This window comes from Lolium perenne, chromosome 6 (assembly GCF_019359855.2).
Source record: "Lolium perenne isolate Kyuss_39 chromosome 6, Kyuss_2.0, whole genome shotgun sequence".
Classification (NCBI taxonomy): Eukaryota; Viridiplantae; Streptophyta; class Magnoliopsida; order Poales; family Poaceae; genus Lolium; species Lolium perenne.
The window spans coordinates 74,951,404-74,979,002 of NC_067249.2; the positions used below are offsets into that span (position 1 = coordinate 74,951,404).

Below are 27,599 nucleotides of genomic sequence, written 5' to 3' on the forward strand. Positions count from 1 at the left end.
CAATGCTTGGGGGACTAAAAATATCATGCTCATCAAAACCAGCTTCCCCAAGCTTAGAATTTTCCATATCATTAGCAACAATAGTGTTCAAAGTACTCATGCTAACATGTTCCATGGGTTTTTTAATTTTCGCATTAAACCATTCATGTCTTGACTCAGGAAATAGTACAAAGAGCTCACAGATGTTTTCCATTATGCCTAACTAGTGTAAACAAGAAACAAAAAGATGCAATTGCAGGATCTAAAGGAAATAGCTTCGAGCACAAACACAATGGCGCCAGAAAAGTACTTTACCTGGAACCGAAGTATGAGTGCCTTTTACCTTTCCTCCCCGACAGCAGCGCCGAAAATACTTGATCTTTGTCCAGGCGGCGCGTGGTTGACAAGGGAGGAAATCCTGTTGTGTAGCTACGGTCCCGACAACGGCGCCAGAAAATAGCTTGATGTCTACGCCCCCTCCTTTTCCTGTAGACAGTGTTGGGCCTCCAAGAGCAGAGGTTTGTAGAACAGCAGCAAGTTTTCCCTTAAGTGGATCACCCAAGGTTTATCGAACTCAGGGAGGAAGAGGTCAAAGATATCCCTCTCATGCAACCCTGCAACCACAAAGCAAGAAGTCTCTTGTGTCCCCAACACACCTAATAGGTGCACTAGTTCGGCGAAGAGATAGTGAAATACAGGTGGTATGAATATATATGAGCAGTAGCAACGGTGCCAGAAAATAGCTTGCTGGCGTGTAGTTGATGGTGGTAGTATTGCAGCAGTAGTAACACAGTAAAACGGTAAACAAGCAGTAGTAACGCAGCAGTATTTAGGAACAAGGCCTAGGGATTACACTTTCACTAGTGGACACTCTCAACATTGATCACATAACAGAATAGATAAATGCATACTCTACACTCTTGTTGGATGATGAACACATTGCGTAGGATTACACGAACCCTCAATGCCGGAGTTAACAAGCTCCACAATAATGCTCATATTTTAGTAACCTTTAGTGTAAGATAGATCAAAATACTAAACCAAGTACTAACATAGCATGCACACTGTCACCTACATGCATATGTAGGAGGAATAGATCACATCAATATTATCATAGCAATAGTTAACTTCGCAATCTACAAGAGATCATGATCATAGCATAAACCAAGTACTTGAAGGAGATATGCCCTAGAGGCAATAATAAAGTGGTTATTATTTATATCTTTATGTTTATGATAAATGTTTATATATCATGCTATAATTGTATTAACCGAAACATTAGTACATGTGTGATATGTAGACAACAAGAAGTCCCTAGTATGCCTCTTAAACTAGCTTGTTGATTAATGGATGATTAGTTTCATAATCATGAACATTGGATGTTATTAATAACAAGGTTATATCATTATATGAATGATGTAATGGACACACCCAATTAAGCGTAGCATAAGATCTCGTCATTAAGTTATTTGCTATAAGCTTTCGATACATAGTTACCTAGTCCTTATGACCATGAGATCATATAAATCACTTATACCGGAAAGGTACTTTGATCACACCAAACGCCACTGCGTAAATGGGTGGTTATAAAGGTGGGATTAAGTATCCGGAAAGTATGAGTTGAGGCATATGGATCAACAGTGGGATTTGTCCATCCCGATGACGGATAGATATACTCTGGGCCCTCTCGGTGGAATGTCGTCTAATGTCTTGCAAGCATATGAATGAGTTCATAAGAGACCACATACCACGGTACGAGTAAAGAGTACTTGTCAGGAAACGAGGTTGAACAAGGTATAGAGTGATACCGAAGATCAAACCTCGGACAAGTAAAATATCGCGAGACAAAGGGAATTGGTATAGTATGTGAATGGTTCATTCGATCACTAAAGTCATCGTTGAATATGTGGGAGCCATTATGGATCTCCAGATCCCACTATTGGTTATTGGTCAGAGTGAGTACTCAACCATGTCCGCATAGTTCACGAACCGTAGGGTGACACACTTAAAGTTGGATGTTGAAATGGTAGTACTTGAATATGGAATGGAGTTCGAATATTTGTTCGAGTCCGGATGAGATCCCGGACATCACGAGGAGTTCGGAATGGTCCGGAGAATAAGATTCATATATGGGAAGTCATTTTATGTGAATTAAAATGATCCGGAAGGTTCTACGGAAGGTTCTAGAAGGTTCTAGAAAAGTCCGGAAGAAATAAGGATGGAAGGTGGAGTCCCAAAGGGACTCCACCCACCTTGGCCGGCCAACCTAAGGGAGGAGGAGTCCCAAGTGGACTCCCCACCATGGTGGCCGGCCACCCCACCAAGGAAAGGGGGGAGTCCCACTCCCCCTAGGTTTGGACACTTGGAAGGTTTTGGTTGGGGTCTTATTCGGACTCTTTGACCTAAGCCTTGGGGCTTCCACCTATATAAAGAGGGGGAGAGAGGGGCTGGCCGGCCACTCAAGCCACCACCATGGCCGCACCCCTCAAGGGTGCCCTAGCCGGCGCCCCTCTCCCCAAACCCTAGCGGTCTCTCTCTCCTCCACCATATCCCGCACGCTTAAGCGAAGCTCCGCCGGATTTCTCCACCACCACCGACACCACGCCGTCGTGCTGTCGGATTCAAGAGGAGCTACTACTTCCGCTGCCCGCTGGAACGGGAAGGTGGACGTCGTCTTCATCAACAACCGAACGTGTGACCGAGTACGGAGGTGCTGCCCGTTCGTGGCGCCGGAACCGATCGTGATCAAGATCTTCTACGCGCTTTTGCAAGCGGCAAGTGATCGTCTACCGCAGCAATAAGAGCCTACTCTTATAGGCTTTGGAATCTCTTCAAGGGTTAGTCTTGATCATCCCCTCGTTGCTACCGTCTTCTAGATTGCATCTTGGCTTGGATTGCGTGTTCGCGATAGGAAATTTTTTGTTTTCTATGCAACGTTATCCTACAGTACTAACACGGTGCACACACTGTCACCTTTACACACGTGCAGGAGGAATAGAACTACTTTAATAACTTTGCTAGAGTAGCACATAGATAAATTGTGATACAAACTCATATGAATCTCAATCATGTAAAGCAGCTCATGAGATTATTGTATTGAGGTACATGGGAGAGAGATGAACCACATAGCTACAGCGGAGCCCTCAGCCTCGGAGGTGGATTACTCCCTCCTCATCATGGAAGCAGCGATGGCGGTGAAGATGGCGGTGAAGACGGCGGTGGAGATGGCTCCGGGGGCAATTCCCCGTCCGGCAGGGTGCCGGAACAGAGAGTTCTGTCCCCCGAATTGGAGTTTCGCGACGGTGGCGGCGCCCCTGGAGTCTTTCTGGAGTTTCGTCAATTGGTACTGCGTTTTTAGGTCGAAAGGGCTTTTATAGGCGAAGAGGCGGCGCAGGGGGGCACCTGGGGGCGCCACACCCTAGGCCGGCGCGGCCTAGGCCTGGCCCGCGCCGCCATGTGGTGTGGTGGCCCCCTGGCCCCTCTCCGACTCTTCTTCGGTGTTCTGGACGCTTCCGGGAAAAATAGGAGGTTTGGCGTTGATTTCGTCCAATTCCGAGAATATTGCCCGAACAGCCTTTCTGGAACCAAAAACAGCAGAAAACAGGAACTGGCACTGTGGCATCTTGTTAATAGGTTAGTTCCGGAAAATGCATGAAAATGATACAAAGTGTGAACAAAACATGTTGGTATTGTCATAAAACAAGCATGGAACATCGGAAATTATAGATACGTTGGAGACGTATCAGCGGCTCATGTGATTCTAGAATCATTGAAGAAAAAGAGAGATATCAAGCTACTTCCACAAATCCATAGTCGGGGGGGGGGGGGGGGTGGACTACTCCCTTTTCATCATGGAGACGAAGGAGATGTTGGATATGCGAGTCAGCAGTGTTTCGACGACACCCCCCCGATATTATTAGCTATCGCTACCTCCATTTCGATGTTTCTATTTCGTGGTTCGCCCTACTTTGAGATCGTGATCATGACCCCTTTTATAGATTGTTTTATGTCAACATGAAGGAATCAACATAAAACGAACGACATCGGAGCCACGAGGGCGAAACATATGGTGGTAACGCGCTAGGGGTATCATGTTGCATCACCACACCTCTTTCGGCCCTCTGGCTAGCCCAGATAAGGTCCAAGTGCTACATGCCACTCAAAGGAATTTTCAAAATAGCTCTAGGGTGTTGTTCCTTAGGAAACGTGCACAAAGACTTCCTGACTGTCATCAACAACCTTCGGTAAGGAAGTGGCCACAACAGCGTGTCAGCTGCTCGCTCTAGCGGTAGTAGTGGTTTCTACGCGGTCTGACACGCGTACAGCACGCGACCGTTGGGAACCCCAAGTGGAAGGTGTGAACCGTACAGCAGTAAGTTTCCCTCAGTAAGAAACCAAGGTTTATCGAACCAGTAGGAGTCAAGAAGCACGTTGAAGGTTGATGGCGGCGGAGTGTAGTGCGGCGCAACACCAGGGATTCCGGCGCCAACGTGGAACCTGCACAACACAACCAAATTACTTTGCCCCAACATGACAGTGAGGTTGTCAATCTCACCGGATTGCTGTAACAAAGGATTAGATGTATAGTGTGGATGATGATGTTTGCAGAAAACAGTAGAACGAGTATTTGCAGTAGATTGTATTCGATGTAAAAGAATGGACCGGGGTCCACAGTTCACTAGTGGTGTCTCTCCGTAAGATAAATAGCATGTTGGTTGAACAAATTACAGTTGGGCAATTGACAAATAAAGATGACATGACAATGCACATACATGTTATGATGAGTAGTGTGAAATTCAATTGGGCATTACGACAAAGTACATAGACCGCTATCCAGCATGCATCTATGCCTAAAAAGTCCACCTTCAGGTTATCATCCTTACCCCTTCCAGTATTAAGTTGCAAACAACAGACAATTGCATTAAGTATGGTGCGTAATGTAATCAACAAATACATCCTTAGACATAGCATTGATATTTTATCCCTAGTGGCAACAGCACATCCACAACCTTAGAACTTTCTGTCAGTGTCCCAAATTTAATGGAGGCATGAACCCACTATCGAGCATAAATACTCCCTCTTGGAGTTAAAAGTAACGACTTGGCCAGAGCCTCTACTAATAACGGAGAGCATGCAAGATCATAAACAACACATAGATGATAGATTGATAATCAACATAACATAGTATTCAATATTCATCGGATCCCAACAAACGCAACATGTAGCATTACAAATAGATGATATTGATCATGTTAGGCAGCTCACAAGATCCAACAATGATAGCACAATTAGGAGAAGACGACCATCTAGCTACTGCTATGGACCCATAGTGCAGGGGTGAACTACTCACACATCACTCCGGAGGCGATCATGGCGATGAAGAGTCCTCCGGGAGATGATTCCCCTCTCCGGCAGGGTGCCGGAGGTGATCTCCAGAATCCCCCGAGATGGGATTGGCGGCGGCGTCTCTGGAAGGTTTTCCGTATCGTGGCTCTCGGTACTGGAGTTATTATCGACGAAGGCTTAAGTAGGCGGAAGGGTAGGTCAGGGGGCGCCACGAGGGACCCACACAGTAGGGCCGCGCGGCCAAGGCCTGGGCCGCGCCGCCCTAGCGTGTTGTCGCCTTGTCACCCCACTTCGTTTCCCTTTCGGACTTCTGGAAGCTTCGTGGAAAAATAAGATCTTGGGCGTTGATTTCGTCCAATTCCGAGAATATTTCCTTACTAGGATCTCTGAAACCAAAAACAGCAGAAAACAACAACTGGCTCTTCGGCATCTCGTTAATAGGTTAGTGCCGGAAAATGCATAAATATGACATAAAGTATGTATAAAACATGTAGGTATTGTCATAAAACAAGCATGGAACATAAGAAATTATCGATACGTTGGAGACGTATCAGCATCCCCAAGCTTAGTTCCTACTCGTCCCGAGTAGGTAAACGATAACAAAGATAATTTTTGAAGTGACATGCTATCATAATCCTGATCAATACTATTGTAAGCACATGTAATGAATGCAGCGATCCAAAGCAATGGTAAAGACAATGAGTAAACAATTGAATCATATAGCAAAGACTTTTCATGAATAGTACTTTCAAGACAAGCATCAATAAGTCTTGCATAAGAGTTAACTCATAAAGCAATAAATTCATAGTAAAGGCATTGAAGCAACACAAAGGAAGATTAAGTTTCAGCGATTGCTTTCAACTTGTAACATGTATATCTCATGGATAGTTGTCAATACAAAGTAATATAATAAGTGCAAATATGCAAGTATGTAAGAATCAGTGCACAGTTAACACAAGTGTTTGCCTCTAAGATAGAAGGAAGTAGGTAAACTGACTCAACATAAAAGTAGAATATTGGCCCTTCGAAGAGGGAAGCATTGATTGCTATATTTGTGCTAGAGCTTTTATTTTGAAAACATAAAGAGAGCATAAAAGTAAAGTTTTGAGAGATGTTTGTTGTTGTCAACGAATGGTAGTGGGCACTCTAACCCCCTTGCCAGACAGACTTACAAAGAGCGGCTCCCATGAAAGATTTTTATTTTTGGGTGGCACTCCTTCCAACCTTTGCTTTCACAAACCATGGCTAACCGAATCCTCGAGTGCCTGCCAACAATCTCATACCATGAAGGAGTGCCTTTTTATTTTAGTTTTATTTAGATGACACTCCTCCCCACCTTTGCTTTCTCAAGCCATGGCTAACCGAATCCTCGGGTGCCGTCCAACAATCACATACCATGGAGGAGTGTCTATTTTTTTTGTAAAATTATGAGAGTTAATTAATTTGGGACTGGGAACCCCATTGCCAGCTCTTTTTGCAAAATTATTGGATAAGCGGATGAAGCCACTAGTCCATTGGTGAAAGTTGCCCAACAAGATTGAAAGATAAACACCACATACTTCCTCATGAGCTATAAAACATTGACACAAATAAGGGATGATAAATTTTGAATTGTTTAAAGGTAGCACTCAAGCAATTTACTTGGAATGACAGAGAAATACCATGTAGTTGGTAGGTATGGTGGACACAAGTGGCATATTTTTTGGCTCAAGGATTTGGATGCACGAGAAGTAATCCCTCTCAATACAAGGCTTAGGCTAGCAAGGTTATTTGAAGCAAACACAAGTATGAACCGGTACAGAAAAACTCACATAAAAACATATTGCAAGCATTATAAGACTCTACACTGTCTTCCTTGTTGTTCAAACCCTTACTAGAAAATATCTAGACCTTAGAGAGACCAATCATGCAAACCAAATTTTAGCAAGCTCTATGTATTTCTTCACTAATAGGTGCAAAGTATATGATGCAAGAGCTTAAACATGATCCTTATGAACACAACAATTGCCAAGTATCAAATTATTCAAGACATTCTACCAATTACCACATGTAGCATTTCCCGTTTCCAACCATATAACAATTAACGAAGCAGTTTCAACCTTCGCCATGAACATTATGAGTAAAGCCTAAGGACATATTTGTCCATATGCAACAGCAGAGCGTGTCTATCTCCCACACAATGAATGCTAGGATCCAATTTTATTCAAACAAAACAAAACAAAAACATACAGACGCTCCAAGTAAAGCACATAAGATGTGATGGAATAAAAATATAGTTTCACTAGAGGAACCTGATAATGTTGTCGATGAAGAAGGGGATGCCTTGGGCATCCCCAAGCTTAGATGCTTGAGTCTTCTTGAAATATGCAGGGATGAACCACCGGGGGCATCCCCAAGCTTAGAGCTTTCACTCTCCTTGATCATATTGTATCATCCTCCTCTCTTGATCCTTGAAAACTTCCTCCACACCAAACTCAAAACAACTCATTAGAGGGTTAGTGCATAATCAAAATTCACATGTTCAGAGGTGACATAATCATTCTTAATACTTCTGGACATTGCACAAAGCTACTGAAAGTTAATGGAATAAAGAAATCCATCAAACATAGCAAAACAGGCAATGCGAAATAAAAGGCAGAATCTATCAAAACAGAACAGTCCGTAAAGACGAATTTTTTAGGTGCACCAGACTTGCTCAAATGAAAATGCTCAAATTGAATGAAAGTTGCGTACATATCTGAGGATTACTCACGTAAATTGGCAGATTTTTCTGAGTTACCTACAAAGACTAATGCTCAAATTCGTGACAGAAAGAAATCTGTTTCTGCGCAGTAATCCAAATCTAGTATGAACCTTACTATCAAAGACTTTACTTGGCACAACAATGCAACAAAATTAAGATAAGGAGAGGTTGCTACAGTAGTAATAACTTCCAAGACTCAAATATAAAACAAAAGTGCAGAAGTAAAATCATGGGTTGTCTCCCATAAGCGCTTTTCTTTAACGCCTTTCAGCTAGGCGCAGAAAGTGTGAAGCAAGTAACATCAAGAGACGAAGCATCAACATCATAATTTGTTCTAATGATAGAATCAAAAGGTAACTTCATTCTCTTTCTAGGGAAATGTTCCATACCTTTCTTGAGAGGAAATTGATATTTAATATTACCTTCCTTCATATCAATAATAGCACCAACAGTTCGAAGAAAAGGTTTTCCCAATATAATGGGACAAGATGCATTGCATTCAATATCCAAGACAACAAAATCAACGGGGACAAGGTTATTGTTAACCGTAATGCGAACATTATCAATCCTCCCCAAAGGTTTCTTTGTAGAATTATCAGCAAGATTAACATCCAAATAACAATTTTTCAATGGTGGCAAGTCAAGCATATTATAGATTTTCCTAGGCATAACGGAAATACTTGCACCAAGATCACATAAAGAATTGCAATCAAAACCATTAACCTTCATCTTAATGATAGGCTCCCAACCATCCTCTAACTTCCTAGGAATAGAAGTTTCACGATTTAGTTTCTCTTCTCTAGCTTTTATGAGAGCATTTGTAATATGTTTCGTAAATGCCAAATTTATAGCACTAGCATTAGGACTTTTAGCAAGTTTTTGTAAGAACTTTATAACTTCAGAGATGTGACAATCATCAAAATCTAAACCATTATGCTCTAAAGCAATGAGATCATTGTCCCCAACACTAGAAAAAATTTCATGACTTTATCACGAGTGCAGTTTCAGCGATTTAGCGATTTAGCAGTTTTGCAGGCTTTGCATTAGAAGTGGAAACATTGCCAACACCAATTATTTTACCATTAATAGTAGGAGGTGTAGCAACATGTGAAGCATTAGCATTGCTAGTGGTGGTAATAGTCCAAACTTTAGCTATATTATTCTCTTTAGCATTTTCTTCTCTATCCCACCTAGCACGCAATTCGGCCATCAATTTTATTCCCATTAATTCTAACTTGGATGGCGTTTGCTGTAGAAAATGACTTAATATCTTTATTTTCATTAGGCATAACTTTCGATTTCAAAAGATCAACATCAGCAGCAAGACTATCGACTTTAGAAGCAAGTATATCAATTTTCCCAAGCTTTTCTTCAACAGATTTGTTAAAAGAAGTTTGTGTACTAATAAATTATTTAAGCATGGCTTCAAGTCCAGGGGGTGTATTCCTAATATTGTTGTAAGAATTACCATACCCGTTACCATTATTATAAGGATATGGCCTATAGTTGTTACTAGAATTGTTCCTATAAGCATTGTTGTTGAAATTATTATTTTTAATGTAGTTCACATCAACATGTTCTTCTTGGGCAATCAATGAAGCTAACGGAACATTATTAGGATCAACATTTGTCCTACCATTCACAAGCATAGACATACTAGCATCAATCTTATCATTCAAGGAGGAGGTTTCTTCGACAGAATTTTCCTTCTTACCTTGTGGAGCTCTTTCCGTGTGCCATTCAGAGTAATTAATCATCATATCATCAAGGAGCTTTGTTGCGGCGCCTAGAGTGATGGACATAAAAGTACCTCCAGCAGCTGAATCCAATAGGTTCCGCGAAGAAAAATTTAATCCTGCATAAAAGGTTTGGATGATCATCCAAGTAGTCAGTCCATGGGTAGGGCAATTTTTAACCAAAGATTTCATTCTTTCCCATGCTTGGGCAACATGCTCATTATCCAATTGCTTAAAATTCATTATGCTACTTCTCAAAGATATAATTTTAGCAGGAGGATAATATCTACCAATGAAAGCATCCTTACATTTAGTCCATGAATCAATACTATTCTTAGGCAAAGATAGCAACCAATCTTTAGCTCTTCCTCTTAATGAGAAAGGAAACAGTTTTAATTTTATAATCTCACCATCTACATCCTTATACTTTTGCATTTCACATAGTTCAATAAAATTATTAAGATAGACAGCAGCATCATCAGAACTAACACCAGAAAATTGCTCTCTCATAACAAGATTCAGTAAAGCAGGTTTAATTTCAAAGAATTCTGCTGTAATAGCAGGTGGAGCAATAGGTGTGCATAAGAAATCATTATTATTTGTGTTTGTGAAGTCACACAACTTAGTATTTTCAGGAGTACCCATTTTAGCAATAGTAAATAAAGCAAACTAGATAAAGTAAATGCGAGTAACTAATTTTTTTGTGTTTTTAATATGGAGAACGCAAACAAGATAGTAAATAAAGCAAAGCTAGCAACTAATTTTTTTGTATTATGATATAATGCAGCAAACAAAGAAGTAAATAAAATAAAGCAAGTCAAAAACAAAGTAAAGAGATTGGAAGTGGAGACTCCCCTTGCAGCGTGTCTTGATCTCCCCGGCAACGGCGCCAGAAATTTAGCTTGACACGCGTACAACACGCGACCGTTGGGAACCCCAAGTGGAAGGTGTGAAGCATACAGCAGTAAGTTTCCCTCAGTAAGAAACCAAGGTTTATCGAACCAGTAGGAGTCAAGAAGCACGTTGAAGGTTGATGGCGGCGGAGTGTAGTGCGGCGCAACACCAGGGATTCCGGCGCCAACGTGGAACCTGCACAACACAACCAAATTACTTTGCCCCAACGTGACAGTGAGGTTGTCAATCTCACCGGCTTGCTGTAACAAAGGATTAGATGTATATTGTGGATGATGATGTTTGCAGAAAACAGTAGAGCAGTATTTGCGATGGGTGTATTCGATGTAAAAGAATGGACCGGGGTCCACAGTTCACTAGTGGTGTCTCTCCGTAAGATAAATAGCATGTTGGGTGAACAAATTACAGTTGGGCAATTGACAAATAAAGATGGCATGACAATGCACATACATGTTATGATGAGTAGTGTGAAATTCAATTGGGCATTACGACAAAGTACATAGACCGCTATCCAGCATGCATCTATGCCTAAAAAGTCCACCTTCAGGTTATCATCCGAACCCCTTCCAGTATTAAGTTGCAAACAACAAACAATTGCATTAAGTATGGTGCGTAATGTAATCAACAAATACATCCTTAGACATAGCATTGATGTTTTATCCCTAGTGGCAACAACACATCCACAACCTTAGAACTTTACATCCTTTGTCCCAAATTTAATGGAGGCATGAACCCACTATCGAGCATAAATACTCCCTCTTGGAGTTAAAAGTAACGACTTGGCCAGAGCCTCTACTAATAACGGAGAGCATGCAAGATCATAAACAACACATAGATGATAGATTGATAATCAACATAACATAGCATTCAATATTCATCGGATCCCAACAAACGTAACATGTAGCATTACAAATAGATGATCTTGATCATGTTAGGCAGCTCACAAGATCCAACAATGATAGCACAATTAGGAGAAGACGACCATCTAGCTACTGCTATGGACCCATAGTGCAGGGGCGAACTACTCACACATCAATCCGGAGGCGATCATGGCGATGAAGAGTCCTCCGGGAGATGATTCCCCTCTTCGGCAGGGTGCCGGAAGCGATCTCCTGAATCCCCCGAGATGGGATTGGCGGCGGCGGCATCTCTGGAAGGTTTTTCGTATCGTGGCTCTCGGTACTGGAGTTATTATCGACGAAGGCTTAAGTAGGCGGAAGGGTAGGTCAGGGGGCGCCACGAGGCACCCACACAGTAGGGCCGCGCGGCCAAGGCCTGGGCCGCGCCGCCCTAGCGTGTCGTCGCCTCGTCGCCCCACTTCGTTTCCCTTTCGGACTTCTGGAAGATTCGTGGAAAAATAAGATCCTGGGCGTTGATTTCGTCCAATTCCAAGAATATTTCCTTACTAGGATTTCTGAAACCAAAAACAGCAGAAAACAACAACTGACTCTTCGGCATCTCGTTAATAGGTTAGTGCCGGAAAATGCATAAATATGACATAAAGTATGTATAAAACATGTAGGTATTGTCATAAAAGAAGCATGGAACATAAGAAATTATCGATACGTTGGAGACGTATCATGGTCCAATAATCTTGATATAATTTTTATTATGTTTAGTGCTTTGTAATTCTTGTGAATTTATGGATAGATCGCACCTTTCCCGCAAAAAAACATGTAAATAGTACTATTCCCATAAAAAGTTTCGGGGAGTACTGTTTTTTTTAGACGTACAAGAAGCGCTCCCCACAGCTCCCTTTTCATTGAAAATGAAACACAACAACATTTTTGGAACGAGAAAAAGAATAGATTCAGCCCACCAACTACTTGGGGGTCTTAGCCACCAACTCTAAAACGGGGCAGCAACATAGCACCTTACAGTCAAATAGAAACAACACAAAAACTATCTAGTGAAACTATTCTCCGAAGCTACCTAGATCACCGCACCTAAACGCAACACTTCTCGCTTTAGAAAGCCCATCCTCGTCAGGTCACCACATGAATGTTGTCCGATTTCTGCGGGTGCTTCGGCAGGTAGGCTTCCGAGGCGTGCCTATAGACGTTGCAGAAGATTTCCAGGTTGATATCCAGTCGAAAGAAGTGCATTTCAGTCTGGCATCAGCGACGACAACCTCCGCAGATTTCTCAGTAGGGTAGATTTGAATCTTTCCACCAGATCCCACGTCATGTTTTTGAATGGGATCTGCCTAGTCCTTAGATACGATAGAATTAGCCCCATACCTGTTTCATAGACAGCCAAGTTTTTCTGTTAAACGCCAAATGGTTTCTATTGTTCCATATGCCCCAAATAACAGCAAATGAAACTACATTAAATTTCTCAAACCTCTTATTATAGAGCCATTTAGAGGCAAGAGAAAGGTAATAATTAATTTCTACTCGAGAAATCTCTTGCACATCAGCCCAAAGCATTTTAGAGACTAAGCAATCAAAGAACATATGTTTAACAGACTCTAACTCGCTGCAAAGCTCACAAACAAGAGGTTTCTGTATACCTCTATGTCTAAGTTTGTCTCTAGTCATAATTTTATTTTGTGACAAAAGCCAGAAGAAAATTTGAACTCTCGGTGAGATTTTTAGGTCCCAAACTGTTGGTAAAAACACAGGTTGTATACCTCTAAAGTTGATAACATCATATAAAGATTTGGAAGAGTACACACCCTTTGATTCATATTTTCAAATAGGCTGATCTTTCTCATCAGAAAAAGTAATAGTTTTGGCAATCTCTACTAAGTCAAACTTTATGTGGTGTAAAAGTTTTCCTGAAATCGCACCTCAACTGTTGTCCATCCCAAAGGTCAACAACAATTTTCATTTGTTGATTAACTACAAAATATATATCCTAGTACTGGGTAGATAGAGGTGCATTTCCAAGCCATGTATCCTCCCAGAATCTAACAAATCTACCATTACATCTTCTATTTATGCCTAAATTTAACAGCTCTAGATGCCCACATCAAACCTTCCCAAAAGACAGAAGGGTTCAAGTCCTGGCAGCAATATATATATATATTAGGGTTTCTAGTATTTTATTTAGCATCAACTATTTTCTTCCACAAGCTATCCTCACCCTGAATATATCTCTTAATCCACGACCCAACTAGACATATATTTAAATCTTGGAGATTTGGTATACCAAGTCCTCCATATTCTTTCTTCATACATATAGAAGCCCAATTGGCCAAGTGTATTTTCCTATTACCATCTACATCATTCCACATGTAATTAGCTATTTGAGTATTAGATCTAGAGCCCACTCAGGAAATCTGAAAAAGGACAACATATAAATAGGAATTTTTTTTTTGAGAAACACAGTACAAACGCAGACGCTTACATACACGCGCATACACTCATCCCTATGAACGCACACACGCACATCCTACCCCTATGAGCATCTCCGGAAGACTGAGCCGGCGGATTGGATCTTGAAAAATTGACGAAGTCACCACATGCGCCTCACTGTCGACGGGAACGTCGCCTTCCACTGAATGAATATTCCGTCTTTTATAAGACACACATATGTTAAACCTGGGATTTGAAGTCTGGTGGGCTGGGTATATAACCATCCTCCTAAGCACCCAACCTCAGGTTGACTAGATAGAACAGTTTGGATGAGATTTTTTTTTGCAACCATATTTGAGTAGTGTTTTTTTAGAGACGTTGACAAATTACGTGTTTGGGCTTGAGAGGCTCAAATAAACAGGCCCGTCACATCTTTCGGCCTACCGGCCGACGAGTCTTGACAGCCCGACGAGGACGCACGCAGAAAGCCCTCGAAACTTCGGCGAGGACGATGGACGGCTGCGGCGAGGATGGCCGCCGGCCTTGCGCCGTCTTCATGGCCTTCGGCACCTACGGCGACGTCTTCCCCATAGCAGTACGTCCCTCCTCTCTCTGTGTGTGCTGCGGCGCGTGTGCTACTCAGGCGTATAACATAACCCTCTTGCCGCTGGCATAGGTGAAAGAGGGGAACGATGAAATTCCACCTGATTTCTAGAGCATCTAGCACATGGTTGTTGCTGTCAGTCGCTCCACCTATCACTGAGCAGTTGAGGGCTCCGGACTAAGCCACCAAATTGATATTAATCTTTGTATTTGGATGGAAACCGCTATCGCTTTGGAAATGCTAGATGTGGAGTAATATAAACTTATAAAGATAACCTCTATATGGCAATTTTTTACCCATCTTGGATCACTATGGATTTGACGAGTCCATTTCTTGTTCCTAGGCGCTTGCCGCGGCGTTCGCTAATGACCAACAACAGTATACTGTGGTTTTCATCACTCATTCAGCACACCAGGTCTGAATCTTTGTGAAATTAGAACAGTTGAACCATGCTAAAGCTTGTCCACGGGTGGCCTCATATAGTTTACTTGACACAGAGTTTGTTAGGACATCTAGCAGCCAGTAACGTTAGGTGCATGCATGTGTCGAGCCCGCCTGTCCTTGCCGCCGAACAACTTGAGAATATCTCATGTAAGTGCTATCAGTTTAACTAATCGTGTATTAAATACAGTTTTGGAATCATATTTGTTTTCGCAGTGTGATTTTTGATTCAGCTTTCTTTCTTAGATAATTCTGTTGGATCAACCGCTGAGCATGAGTCATTTTCACGGCGGAAAGAGACCATTCAGATGGAGCACAGGGAAGAGTGCTTAGCTTCTGTGGAAGAAGTGTTTGGAAATGATCCAAGCATTCATAGTGACTTTATCATGATCAATTTCTTCGCCCTGGTGAGTACCTCACTAACAACATAAGCATCGTATTTTGTAAATTTATGTACTCCAGCAGGTTTTATGTTCCAAATTACGGTTATAACTTGTGCAGCTTAATGCTCTGGTCTGCACTGGAATAGTATGGAAACCCTGCTGCATAGTTCATATTGGGCCTATAGGAAATTATAGTTCCAGCAGGGCAGCAGTTAGTATAACAGATCCAGGACAATATCAGTTATTCACTTCTGTGTAGGAATTAATCCAGCCATAAAATGCATCGTGCGGTCATAATTTGAATTTATCTCATGATTTAGGAAGGTTGGCATCTTGCAGAATTGTTTCAAGTTAAGTGCATCATTGCTGCTCCCTATTTTGTTCCTTATAGGTAATTTGGCCTTCAATTCCACATACAAGATGTTATCTTATAATGATTTCATGAGGGGATTGCACACTCATTTTGGCATCTTCTTCCGAACTCTGGTTTATTTACCTTTTTGCATTTGTTTGTGCAGTGCTCCTACATCATTTGAAAGCCAATTTAAACAAAGTTTTCCTCTTCTGTACAATTACTTTCAAGAAGCTCCCAGCAACACGGTACAAATTCGTTCTTGTAGTTATGATGCTATATTAGCATGTTATTCTTCTTTAATTATTATTTCTTTGGCTTGGATTTGGTCAGTATCCCGGTTCACAAATAATTTTAATTTTGCAACTCTATGAGCCCGTTTGGTTGGTGCTCTGGCTGTCCTGCCTGGCCAGGAGCTTCCCTGGAATTTAACCTCTAATTGGGAAAATTTTCTTCTCCACCAAGGAAGATAATTCGATGAATACTTTATCATTGGCCAAAGCCTGTAATTCAGCGCCGTATGTTTGCACTACCTGTTGTTTTGGAAGAATAAATAGTAGAGCAAACACCTGTCAGTAGTTCCTGTAGTTAATCAGTATGTTGATTAGGTTCTTACTATTATACTAGCCATGAGGTGTCCAATCATTATGGACCCATGGCATTTATGCTTTATCATATTGCTTCTCCAGCAGACATTGTGGATTCTCTATTGCTTTGATATAGAGTAATTCTGTCTTCGCTTTGCTGACTCCTTGATATATCACCTGCTTCGTGTTGGTAATCGTTATTTTGATGATGTAAAACAATGGCAGGTCTGCTGGACTGACATTTCCCATTGGATGTGGGCTCTCTTCATGGAAACTTGGGGACTGTGGAGAAATGATTGTCTACATCTTAGTCCTATCCCTTATACAGTGAGTGAATTTATTCAGTGATGTTGCTTTGTCTATCTGTATCTATGCAAACCTGTTCAGCTACTGCAGGACATTACTCAGGTCAGCTTTCCTTGTAACTTCAGGATCCAGTAACAGATCTTCCGTTGTGGCATGTGCGTGCAGAGTCGCCATTGTTGCTGTAAGATCTGTAATATATTACCCTTTGATTAATATTATACCCTTCAACTGATAAGGAGATGGCACCTTCATATGACACCTTCAACTGATGGTGGGGTTGAAACCTCAACTCTGCCTTAATTAAAATTGATGATTAGTTCCTCCTAGCCTGCTAGGCATTAGTCATTACTAGTAAGTAGCACGTGCTTCACACGTTGCGGTATATAAGTAGTAGAGTACAATTTAAAAAAAGTAGCGAGTAAGGACATATGGTGCTCTAAAAATAACAAACTGTGAACCTTAGATTTGAAATATAAGTGTAATCTTTTACAAAGTGACACTATTATTTTTATGGAAAGCTCAAGGTATGTTTATGATTAGATCTTGAAAAAAATATTCTGTTTTGTGTGTACTAATTGTTTTTATTGAATTTTATTTCTTACTTCAAGCGAGTTCTTGATAAGAGATAACTGTCAGCCAAATAATTCAGATAAGTAGAAAGATTAAGGACCCTAATTTGGCGCACACGTCCGGGTGGAAGCCTGTGCACAACTCCCCATGGAAGTTGCGAGGATAAAACCTAGTTATTGGCCCGGTAACTTATGCTTTTCTTTTGGAAGCCTGCGCGCAACTCCCCACAGAAGTTTTCGTCCAACCGTCGTTTCCGAAATCGTGGGATGAGATCGTGTCGCGCAATGAGGCTAAAATCTTACAGGCGCGCTATATAAAATCCGAAGATTAAGACTTACCTAACATTTTGAATGTAACCATATCAATGAAGCTAATTAGTTTATTAAGTTGTTTTTTATTGTATATTTCTTATTGGTTGACCACCTATTTGTCTGTAAGTTCTGGTCCACAAAAATATGGATTTGATTGTCTCAAAAAACCTTAATCACAGAGCGTTCCAATTCTAACCCCCGGCGCGACGCAATCTGGACAGCCTATTTAAATCTTTATGGCCAGGCTTTTTCTGGAAAAAAGGAAAAAAAATTGTCGGGGCCCAAACAGAATACACCCTAGCAACTTTGATTTTGCGTCTCTCTCAAGAACACTAATGCGGTCACGTTCAGCGAGCATAATTTCCAGTAACTTTTTATGTCTGAGAGATGTGAACTGTCCGCAAGTGACCCTGAGCGAATAGACCACCTCACCGGGTATCTCATGGTCACGTGCTGATCGTTCAGCAACAAGATGCGTTGCTGTCCACGAACGGTGCAGGTTCCATGTGCACGTCGAATCATAGTTCCGGTCAAGGAAAAAAAAGAACTCACACGGCACCCAGGTTGCAAGTGTGCAGCGATCGTAGTTCTCTAGAGAACTCGGCCAGCTTCCAGGAGGTTCGCACGACGGACTGATTGTGCGCGCGCAGGAAGAGACGAATCCAACACAGGGCAGCCATTGGATCATTTCTGGCAACACCTGATGAACAGCAGATAGTAGTTTTGCATAACAAATCAATGGCTACAATAACTTCAGAGGTGTTATGGTGGAAACTGGGAAGAGGTGGTGAATTCAAATTCAAAACTGCTACATTATAGTAGTAGAGATCATGTGTTCTGGAACTTTGGCTTTCAATAAGGTGGAATGATGGTCTTATTAAAACGAAAAAATTATATATTCAACGGGTTACTTGTAAACTTTGGGGAGAAGTGATGGTAATCATTAGTTGAACTAGTTTAAATTAGTGATCTGAAAATGGAAGTATCAAAAATTATTTTAATTGTACTTATACTTGAATAAATGAATTTCTAACAATTTGGTTGCTTCTTGAGCAGGTATGGTTTCAGCAAGGAAATTGTGGAGCGCCCAGGTAAATTCTGTTGAGACCTGGATCCGTCTAAAATCCTTTCAGATATTTATGCTCTATAATTCGTAGGATGCACATTCTTATACTAGTTTCTGTACAATGGCAGGATATTGGCCCTCCAGTGCTCATGTTTGTGGCTTTTGGTTTCTTCCTATGGCTTGGCAGTTTTCTTGTGATAAATGCAGTGATTTATTGTGTGGAAATGTCACTTCTCCGTGTGAGGATATTCTGTGTGCAAATCATGCTGGCCTAGAACACTTCCTCACGGGAAATTCTTATTCGTCTTTACCTATATTCATCGGATTAAGTTCCATTGGTAGGTGAGTTTCTTATCCTAAAGACTCTTTTGTATTTTGTGCAAGGCCATTTCTCCTTGATATGCTTATGTTTTCATATAATAATGTTGTTGTACTTAATTTAAATGATTTCTCTCATGTGTAAATGATTTCTCAGCATAGTCATTAATGATATAAATCTGCTGCAGCATGGGTTTTCTTAGAAATCCTAAAGCATTTCTAATGGTGATTAAAGCTGTCATAGAGGCAACAGGTTACAGATTTATCCTTTTCACAGCTGGTTACCAGCCATTGGATTCAGCAATCAGATCTGCTGATTCTTTAGTAGCAGAATCAAGTGAGTTAGACGCACATCACTCACCTGCCCTTAGTGGTGACAGCACTCTCCTTTTCAACAGTCGACTGTTCTGCTTCTCTGGGTGAGTACTCCGTGATGGCACACGTTCATCCTGCTCAGGAATAGTTAGATATTTTACTCAATTGTATGAGCATATCAGGACTTTTTCAGATCAATACCATACAGCTGGCTTTTCCCCAAATGTGCAGCTGCTATTCACCATGCTGGCAGGTAATAAGTTCTTAATTTTTTGGTGACCAAGTTGTGAATGGTAAAGTTCCATTTTACTGCTGCTTCCTCAATAGAACTTAACTTGTTTTCTGCCTCACAGCGGATCTACAGCTGCTGCACTATTTGCTGGAATCCCCCAGGTAATTACAAGAGCTGCTATAATTAGATAAGAAAGTATTTGTGTTGTTCTGTTGATCTGGCAATGTCATGTTGTGAATGTTAATATGCTGTAAGTATCTTTCATATCAGTATTGATTCTGTTCATACTCTAGCTGGATTCGCGCATACTCAATAGAGATGATGCCATTGTTCCAGTTGAGAGTCACAACTTACACTATTTATTTAGAACAACCATTTGTTAACCAGAAGGCCGGAGCTATTCTTCTTATAAAAAAAAGGAACAACAATTTGATTGACCTTTCTTAGCTCATCGTAATAGCACTTGGTTTGTGTGACAGTTTGCCAAGATACCAATACAATTTCACCCTCGAGCCAAAAGGATAATTCACCCGGAGCACATATGAACTAAGGAATTTCAATACCTTCTTTTTGAGCAAATGAATTTGTGTACTTGTAAACTCTAAAAAAACTGACATTATTATTTTTTGCATCTATTCCTTTTGTAACCCTGAATTGAAGTAACATCCATCCTGTGTCAGCAAGAAGCATCATGTATATGATATTTTCCAAAAAAAAAATCTGAAGGTTTCATTGCATATAACACCCATCTCTTGTTTCCAGCAAGAAATAACATGCATGCAATATTTCCGTAAGGTTAAAGGTTTATGTTTGTTCAAACAATGTGTTTGTCTTTTAGAATTCTTATTTTTTGATTGTTGTAAAATTATGCTAGCAGTTGCTTTTGGATGTTATAGATTGTACTAAACAGGGTTATCTTGCAGGTACCATGTCCTTTCCTACTGGACCAGTTTTACTGGGCAGAGAGGCTGCACTGGTTAGGGGTGGCGCCTGAGCCCCTAAAGAGGCAACATCTAATCCCAGATACAGATGACGCTGCGAGCATTAACAAGGCTGCAGACATGCTTCTTGGAGCTATCAGATCAGCATTATCACCTGAGATTAAGGCTCAGGCAACCAGAATTGCTAACCGACTTGCTTCTGAGGTGTGTTTGCTCAGTGGCACTCTACAGTTGTTGTTTCCGCAGTACTGACCATTTATTTTTCATTTAGAAAGCCTCAAAGTTTTAACAGTTTTTTCTCATTGATTGATATCGTCCCAGGATGGGATTGGTGAAGCCCTCAGGATCCTGAAGGAGAAAGTTCTGCCTGTGCATAAGGTTGAGCCGCAGAGACCGTAAGATATACTGAGAGTTATAAAAATGTAAGATTATTATACTACTTAGCTTAGAATTTTCGTTTGTGCCCGCATTGGTTTATCATTTATGACTTGTATTAGCTGCTACCGTCAATTGTTACCTCGGAGCACCGCAATACAACCTCGAGTTATAGAACCTGTTGATTGGTGATGGAATAAAAATTATGTGGGCTGTTATCATGATTGGGCAGGAGCTCCGCCTATTTATTAAGAATAAACATGCATGTCCCCTGGATTGTTCTACAGTAAAAAAAAGAACTTTTGAGTGTCTTAATAAAAAATGACTTTCTAAATAGAAATAGAAACACTAATAATGTGAGTTAATTCAACAAAGAGGAGCTCTGCCTATCTATTAAGAATAAACAGGCATGTCACCTGGATTGTTCTAATTTTTTTGTAACTTTTGACTGTCTTAATAAAAATGGCTTTCTGAAAAGAAATAAAACACAAAAAGAATGTCAGTTACTTCAACAAAGCACACTTCCAACTGCATATAAGAAGTTTCCAGCTTTTCATTTTACATTACATGCTACGGCCAAAAAGAAGTTGCCAACCTTGGCAGTCCACTGAATCTGCAAGGCCTGGAGCTGAGATGGTTCAGTTAGTATAGTTGTGACTTGCAGAGCTAGCAAACCACTCTGCAAACCGCACCAACTCCATGCTATTGCAGCCGTTGGATATAATCACGTAAACGACTCCACCAATAAAACTCGAGAAAACAACCTGCTTTAGCTCACCTATATATACGAGAACCGAACTTGCAGGCTCCAAGAAGAAGTCACCAGCTCAGGCAGGCAGTTCTTGACCCTCACCACCCCAGGCAAGAAACACTAGCGAGCGGAGCACGCAATGCCGCGCCACCTCGGCCTGCACCGCGCGATCGCTGCCGCCATGCCCGCGGCCTCGCGCCACCTCGCCTCCCTGCACGACCACGGCGGCGTGATCGCGGCTGCAGTGCCGGCGGTGGCCGCGTTCCTGGCCGTGTGCGCGCTGGCGCTAGCGATGTGCGCGTCGCACTCTGGCGCAGGAGAGGCGGCGAAGGAGCGGCTGCGGCGCGCTCTGGCGAGCGTGAGCCGACGGAGGACGGACCCGGTCATCGTCAGCATTCACCAGGTGCAGCCAGGCGTCGGCTTCGGCGGCGACGCGTCGCCGCCTCCGTGCGTGTGGCAGAAAGGGATCCTCATGGGGGGCAAGTGCCAGCTCCCGGACTTCTCCGGTGTCATCAACTACGACCCCGCCGGGAACATGGTCGCGCCAGGTCGTCCTCGAGCCCAGCCGTTGCCGGCGCTTGGCTGGTGACCTCGTCTCATCTCGATGTGTGTTGTTGTTCACTTGTTGTTGTATGTGTGACGTGCCTGTGCGACCCAGGCTCGGAAAAGTAAATCTGCGATGCAGAATGGCATCCCAGGTAGTCTGGATTGGATTTCCTATATTTTGTCAAGAGGGCAAATTCCCAGTTTCACCGAGACTTAGTAGAAATGGTGTGTTCCTCTTTTTCCTTGAGATGAGAAGAGGAGAAGAGGAACAAACTACTCCAAATCGTGTTAAAACTTGTACGAGTATTTTGGATTTTAGAAACCTGAACTCCTCTAACATTTCTTCGCACCTGAAGTTCTAAATAATAAAAATGAAGCAGCTTGTTTTGAACTCCTCTGATAAAATGCTTCCAACCGCAAGAGACATATGTGGGACTCTTCTAAGATTTGTCCGAATTCGTTAAAGTTTGTCTTTTGAGTTTTTTAGCTCCTAGAAATATGAAAATTGAAGGAAACATGTCGGATTGGCACAGTCATTTGAATTGCAGGAATGCATTCGTCGCGGTTTCAGTCTTGTTCTATCCCCACAGCTGCATCTTCTTCGCCTTTCTCTCTGTTAAAAACATTTTTTTTTACGGAAACAGGAGGATCTCTGTTAAAGACATACACAGTGTAGATTTTCGTTTTTATCTAACAGATTTTTTTTCTGCACTGAATTTCAATGAAGAAGGACGGGCCTGGTGCAGCGGTAGAGCCTCACCTGCCTGTGACCGAGAGGTCCCAGGTTCGAGTCGCGGTCTCCTCATATTGCACTTCGTGAGGGTAAGGCTTGCCACTAACACCTTCCCCAGACCCCGCACAGTGCGGGCACTCTCACTACTGGGTACATCACTGAATTTCAATGAAATAATGTTATTTCCCCACAAAACATTCTGCTGCTGTTACTCTAGGACATACAAACACACCGACCGTATAATGAACTGACTAAAGCAGAACATCAGTTGTACCAGTAGTTTATTTTTGCAACCCCACGACATTCAGGAGCCACTGAATTGGGATGACTTAAACCTCTGATCCAACTGATCTATCCTTTCTTCAACTGTTAACAGAACTTATAACAAAAACTAAAGTTAATAGGAACTGCCTGAAGCAGAACATCAGCAATCGGTGCCTAAATTAGACAATTGCAGGTTTGAATTTTAGGCTTCACGCATAATATCCCTGAATTAGACCCTTGAGCACCAGCACAGCAGCCTCCTTGTCCAAATTCTTGTTGTTCTCGCGGCAAACGAAGGACTGCACGCAGTTGGGGCACCCGTCCAAGCTGCCGCAGCCGCAGGCCGAGACGAGCTCGAGGGCGGCGGCGAGGAGGTCCGGGAAGAGCAGCCTTGCCTGCGCCGCCAGCCCGATGCCGCCGGGGTGCTTGTCGTAGAGCAGGATCCGGTCGGGGATCACCTGGTCGCCGTCCTCGCGCTGTGTCTCCTCGGGATCCGCGCACTCCGCCCCGAGATCGCATGAGCTGCACATCATGTGCAGCGGCAGTATGCTGAGGATGGCGTGCGAGGCCGCGTGCACCCCGCCCCGGAAGCACAGGTTGCTCTGCTCCACGGTCACCCTCACCGTCGCGGGAACCGTCGCCCAGACGGCCTGCGTGTCGAAGGAGTAGGAGGGCAGGTGGAGGGGGATGACGTCGGAGACATGGTTCGTCGGCTTGTATATCCGGCGATAGCCGGCCCACCTGGTCGTCACCGTGTACTCGTTTGCATGAACAGCAGCGGCAGCGGCGGCGCCTCCGAGGGCAACGGCGATGTCAGTGAAGTCTTCGGTCTTGGTGTGGTAGCTCAGCTCGGCCATCCGGCAGTAGGCCGTCTTGGACGAGAGGTCCAGCCTCTCGACCAAGTAGCTCACGCCCTGGTGCATGTACACCGCGCCCTCGTGCACCTGGAAGAAGGCCTTGCTCTCCTCTATCTCCTCCATCACTCTCCCGCTCGTCGCGTCCTTCACCGTGAACTTGTCGTGCTCGATCGCGCGGATGCTGACAGACTGCGACGGCCGCCTGCCGGGACCGCTGTACTTCCATATGTTGTTCTCGGCCGCATTGCTCTTGGGAGTGAGAACTCCCTTGTCTTTCAAGATCGACATGGCATCGTTCATGGCTTCGCCGCCGAAGTAGAGCTGGTCGCGTTCCGGGCAGAGCGGGTTCTCAGCGGCGGCGCAGGCGAGGTGCTGTCGGAGAACCTTACGGTTCTGCGCGTCGACGTGGCAGCGTTCGATGGGCTTGCCGAAGAGCTTGGCAGGGTAGTTCATGAAGTACTGGTCCAGGGCGCCGTCGAAGGCGACGTAGACAGCGATGGAGTCCTTCGACCGCCTGCCGGACCTCCCGGCCTGCTGCCATAGGCTGGCGATGCTGCCAGGGAATCCAAGGTGGAGTGTGGCGTCGACGTGGCCGACGTCGATGCCCAGCTCCAGCGCGTTCGTCGCCGCCACGCCGCGGAGCCTCCCACCAAAGAGGTCGGCCTCGATCTGCCGCCGCTCGCTCGCCACGTACCCGCCACGATACACGCAGATGGAGCCTACCATCTCCGGCGCCGTCGTAGTCTCCTCGAGCACCTCGCGCGCGTGGGCCAGCACCTGCTCGCACAGCTTCCTCGTCTTGCAGAAGGCTATGCAGCGCAGCCCATGCTGCACCATCTCGGCGAGCAGCCGTGCCACGTCGGCCATCGGCGAGCTCGTTGTCTTCTTCCCAGACGAGTTCCAGAGCACGAAGTGCTTGGCGCCGCACGGGCTGGCGTCCTCGTCTACTAGCTCCACCTCGTCGATCCCCGCGAGCTCTCTGACATGCTCGCGCGGGTTCGCCAGTGTGGCGGTACAGAACACAAAAGCGGGGAGGCGGCCGTAGACGTCGGCGCACAGGCGTCGGAGGCGGCGAAGCACGAGCGCGGTGTGGCAGCCGAAGGCGCCGCGGTAGGTGTGCGCCTCGTCGACGACGACGTGGGCGAGGCCGGAGAGGATCCGCCGGAACTGGGCGTGGCAGGGGAGGATGGAGGCGTGCAGCATGTCCGGGTTGGTGATGAGCACCCTGGCCCGCTCCCTGATCCTCGCGCGATCCTGCATCCGCGTGTCGCCGTCGTAGATCTCGACGGCAAAGTCGTCAGCTCCGGCGAGGAGGAGCGCGGCCTTCATCTGCAGCAGAGCCTTGAGCTGGTCCTGCGCGAGTGCCTTGGTCGGGAACACGTAAAGCGCGCACGCCACCGGCGAGGAGACGATGGACTCGAGCACGGGTACGTTGTAGCAGATGGACTTGCCACTGGACGTGGACGTCGAGACGACAACGTGTCGGCCGGCGATGGTGGCGCGCACGGCCTGCGCCTGGTGGGCGTAAAGCCTCGTCACGCCGATGCTCCGGAGGGTGGTCTTCATGGCGTCGGAGAGGTGGAGGTCGTCGTCGGAGAAGGAGGCCTCCCTTCCTGGGATCACCTCGACGTGCGCGATCTGTCCGTGCTTGCCGAGCCCTTGCCGGAGGTGCTCCACCATCTGCGCTGGGTCCAGCGGCTCCGTGCCATTGCAATGGCTGGAGGAGGAAGACGGCGGCTCCCTGGGCGCGTACAGATCGTGGTCGCCATTGCCGCTGCCATACCAAGAACTCGAAAGCTTCCTCCGTTTGCCGGCGGACCACGGCAAGGTAGTAGCGCGGCGGAACGGAGCGGGAGCGGCGGGCTTGGCCTTGGCGGCGAAGGGGATGAGGGAGATGAAGTCGCCTGGGTAGATGGGAAGGTTTCCGACCTTCGCGTGCGGGAGGAGCTTGGCGCCCTTGAGGTAGAGATGGAACGTGGCGGCGCCGCCGGGAGGGAAAGAGGAGGCGCGGAGCGTGGCCTTGAGGTCGTCGACGGAGCAGGCTGCGGCGATGCGGACGGTAGTAGTGCGGCCGTCCAGCGCGCGCACGGGAATCACCTTCGCCTCGTGCTGCCGCTGCGCCATCGCGTGCCACCGCCGACGATGTGATCGCGCCGCCGCGCGGGGTACTACTAGTGTGCAGAGTACGCTTCCGAGTCTTTTTTTTTAGATTATAAGTATGCTTCCGAGTCGATCGGGGATTCGGCGCGAGATCTGGCGGGCCCGGCTGGAGGAACCTATCCGGCCCGGCTCTGCAGGCCGCGACGACGCTGATCTGACGGCCAGTTCAAACAAGGCCTCAAGCTTTCTCGGGCGCGATTCTGGTTTTGGGCATGCACGTTGGAAAAAAAATCGGTGGCGCATTCCAACGTGACGAAAAAAAACGGACGCTGCACAATCGTTTCCGTCCACACGGACCGGAAATACGTCTACACCCTGCTCCAGCGGCGACGCATAGTATCCAGGTCATTCACGGCGATGCAAATGTGGCGTAAAAATGCGGCACATTTACATCTCCGTGGACGCTGCGCGGTCGGCCGAGCGTCCGCTCATTTCTCACACGGGCCGCCTGATAGCGAATTAAAGCACAACAACTACCGGGAGGGCAGAGTGGCAACCGCGCCGATCGATGCGCGAACCGCCGGAATGGAGCGCCGAACCACCGTGGAAGAGCAACCATAGCCCTCTTCCTTATACGCGACTCCATGAATCCCCGCTCAATAAGACCTATGCGCCTATCTAATTCATCTCCAATCGGCCTGCCATTCATCTTAATCTCCAACACCGGCATGCCACCTGCGTGAAGCCATGAGCAACCTATCGTTGCCATCGGACACCGACATCAAGGGGAAGCCACCGGGATGGCGACATTGGTGGGATAGAGTTGCCACGCCGAGAAACTCTAGCTCCCTCCGATGGAGGGAGAGGAGGAGGGGGAGGCCGTCTTCAACGACGACCAGGATGAGGAGGGGGACGCCGTTGGCCACGACGGCCAGGATAAGGAGGAGGAAAAGGAAGAGGATTCAGATGCAAGATGGACACAGCTAAATACGGAGGAGGCGGCGGCGGCATGGAAGGACGCAAGGGCCCGGGCGAGAGCGCAGGCTCGTCATCCGTTCACCGACGACGAGGAAGACCCCAATGACCACTCGTCGGAGGGAAACTCAAGCTCGTCGGACGCGTCGACCGCAAGTACCTCTTCGGAGGAGATGACGAGAAGGAAGCGCGTCCGTGAGGATGACGAGGCGGGACCTTTAAACAAGAAGTAGCTAGTTTAAAAATTTGTATGTTCTCACAGTTTGTATGTTTAATTTATTTGAACTTGTTGCACTAATTTCAAAATATTGATTCTACTTAGAAATGTGAGGACAACGATTTATACCTTGCATGGCATGATCAAACACTCGTTCGAGATACTTCGCATTGGCAGCCGTGGAAGCAATTTGGGAAGGAGTTCATGCAATAACCAAAAAAATATCTCCAAAATATCAATTCTACTGTGGAAATGCGTCGGAGATGCATTTACATACCAATATACCATTGTTTCTTTTAGGCTTTTTTAGGCCAAGTTTGGTTGAGAACAATGGCTTTTT

General features: G+C 44.8%; 3 protein-coding genes across 6 annotated transcripts; 2 read left to right on the forward strand and 1 right to left on the reverse strand.

Moving 5' to 3' along the window:
• Positions 1-14,449: 14,449 nt before the first annotated feature.
• Positions 14,450-21,075, forward strand: LOC127307703 (uncharacterized). Of its 4 annotated transcripts, none has more exons than XM_051338456.2 (15): positions 14,450-14,610; positions 14,963-15,034; positions 15,117-15,210; positions 15,307-15,467; positions 15,764-15,834; positions 15,962-16,043; positions 16,608-16,709; positions 16,814-16,869; positions 18,626-18,660; positions 18,764-18,973; positions 19,231-19,372; positions 19,462-19,521; positions 19,622-19,661; positions 20,424-20,645; positions 20,763-21,075. In XM_051338456.2, the coding sequence occupies exons 1-15, from the start codon at positions 14,527-14,529 to the stop codon at positions 20,838-20,840; spliced, it is 1,509 nt and encodes a 502-aa protein (XP_051194416.1). In that variant the 5' UTR covers positions 14,450-14,526; the 3' UTR covers positions 20,841-21,075. The 4 variants fall into 4 exon arrangements, with proteins under 4 accessions (XP_051194416.1, XP_051194418.1, XP_051194415.1 ...); XM_051338455.2 differs by having other exon boundaries at positions 14,451-14,610; positions 18,764-18,977; positions 19,142-19,372; XM_071821872.1 differs by lacking the exon at positions 14,450-14,610 and adding an exon at positions 14,696-14,781 and having other exon boundaries at positions 18,764-18,977; positions 19,142-19,372.
• Positions 20,764-22,508, forward strand: LOC127307704 (uncharacterized). Its single transcript, XM_051338459.1, has 2 exons — positions 20,764-20,863; positions 21,622-22,508. The coding sequence occupies exon 2, from the start codon at positions 21,707-21,709 to the stop codon at positions 22,154-22,156; it is 450 nt and encodes a 149-aa protein (XP_051194419.1). The 5' UTR covers positions 20,764-20,863; positions 21,622-21,706; the 3' UTR covers positions 22,157-22,508.
• An 811-nt stretch (positions 22,509-23,319) lies between these two features.
• Positions 23,320-26,091, reverse strand: LOC127309594 (uncharacterized). Its single transcript, XM_071822191.1, has one exon. It carries the CDS (start codon positions 26,089-26,091, stop codon positions 23,320-23,322), a length of 2,772 nt encoding a protein of 923 aa, XP_071678292.1.
• Positions 26,092-27,599: the final 1,508 nt, after the last annotated feature.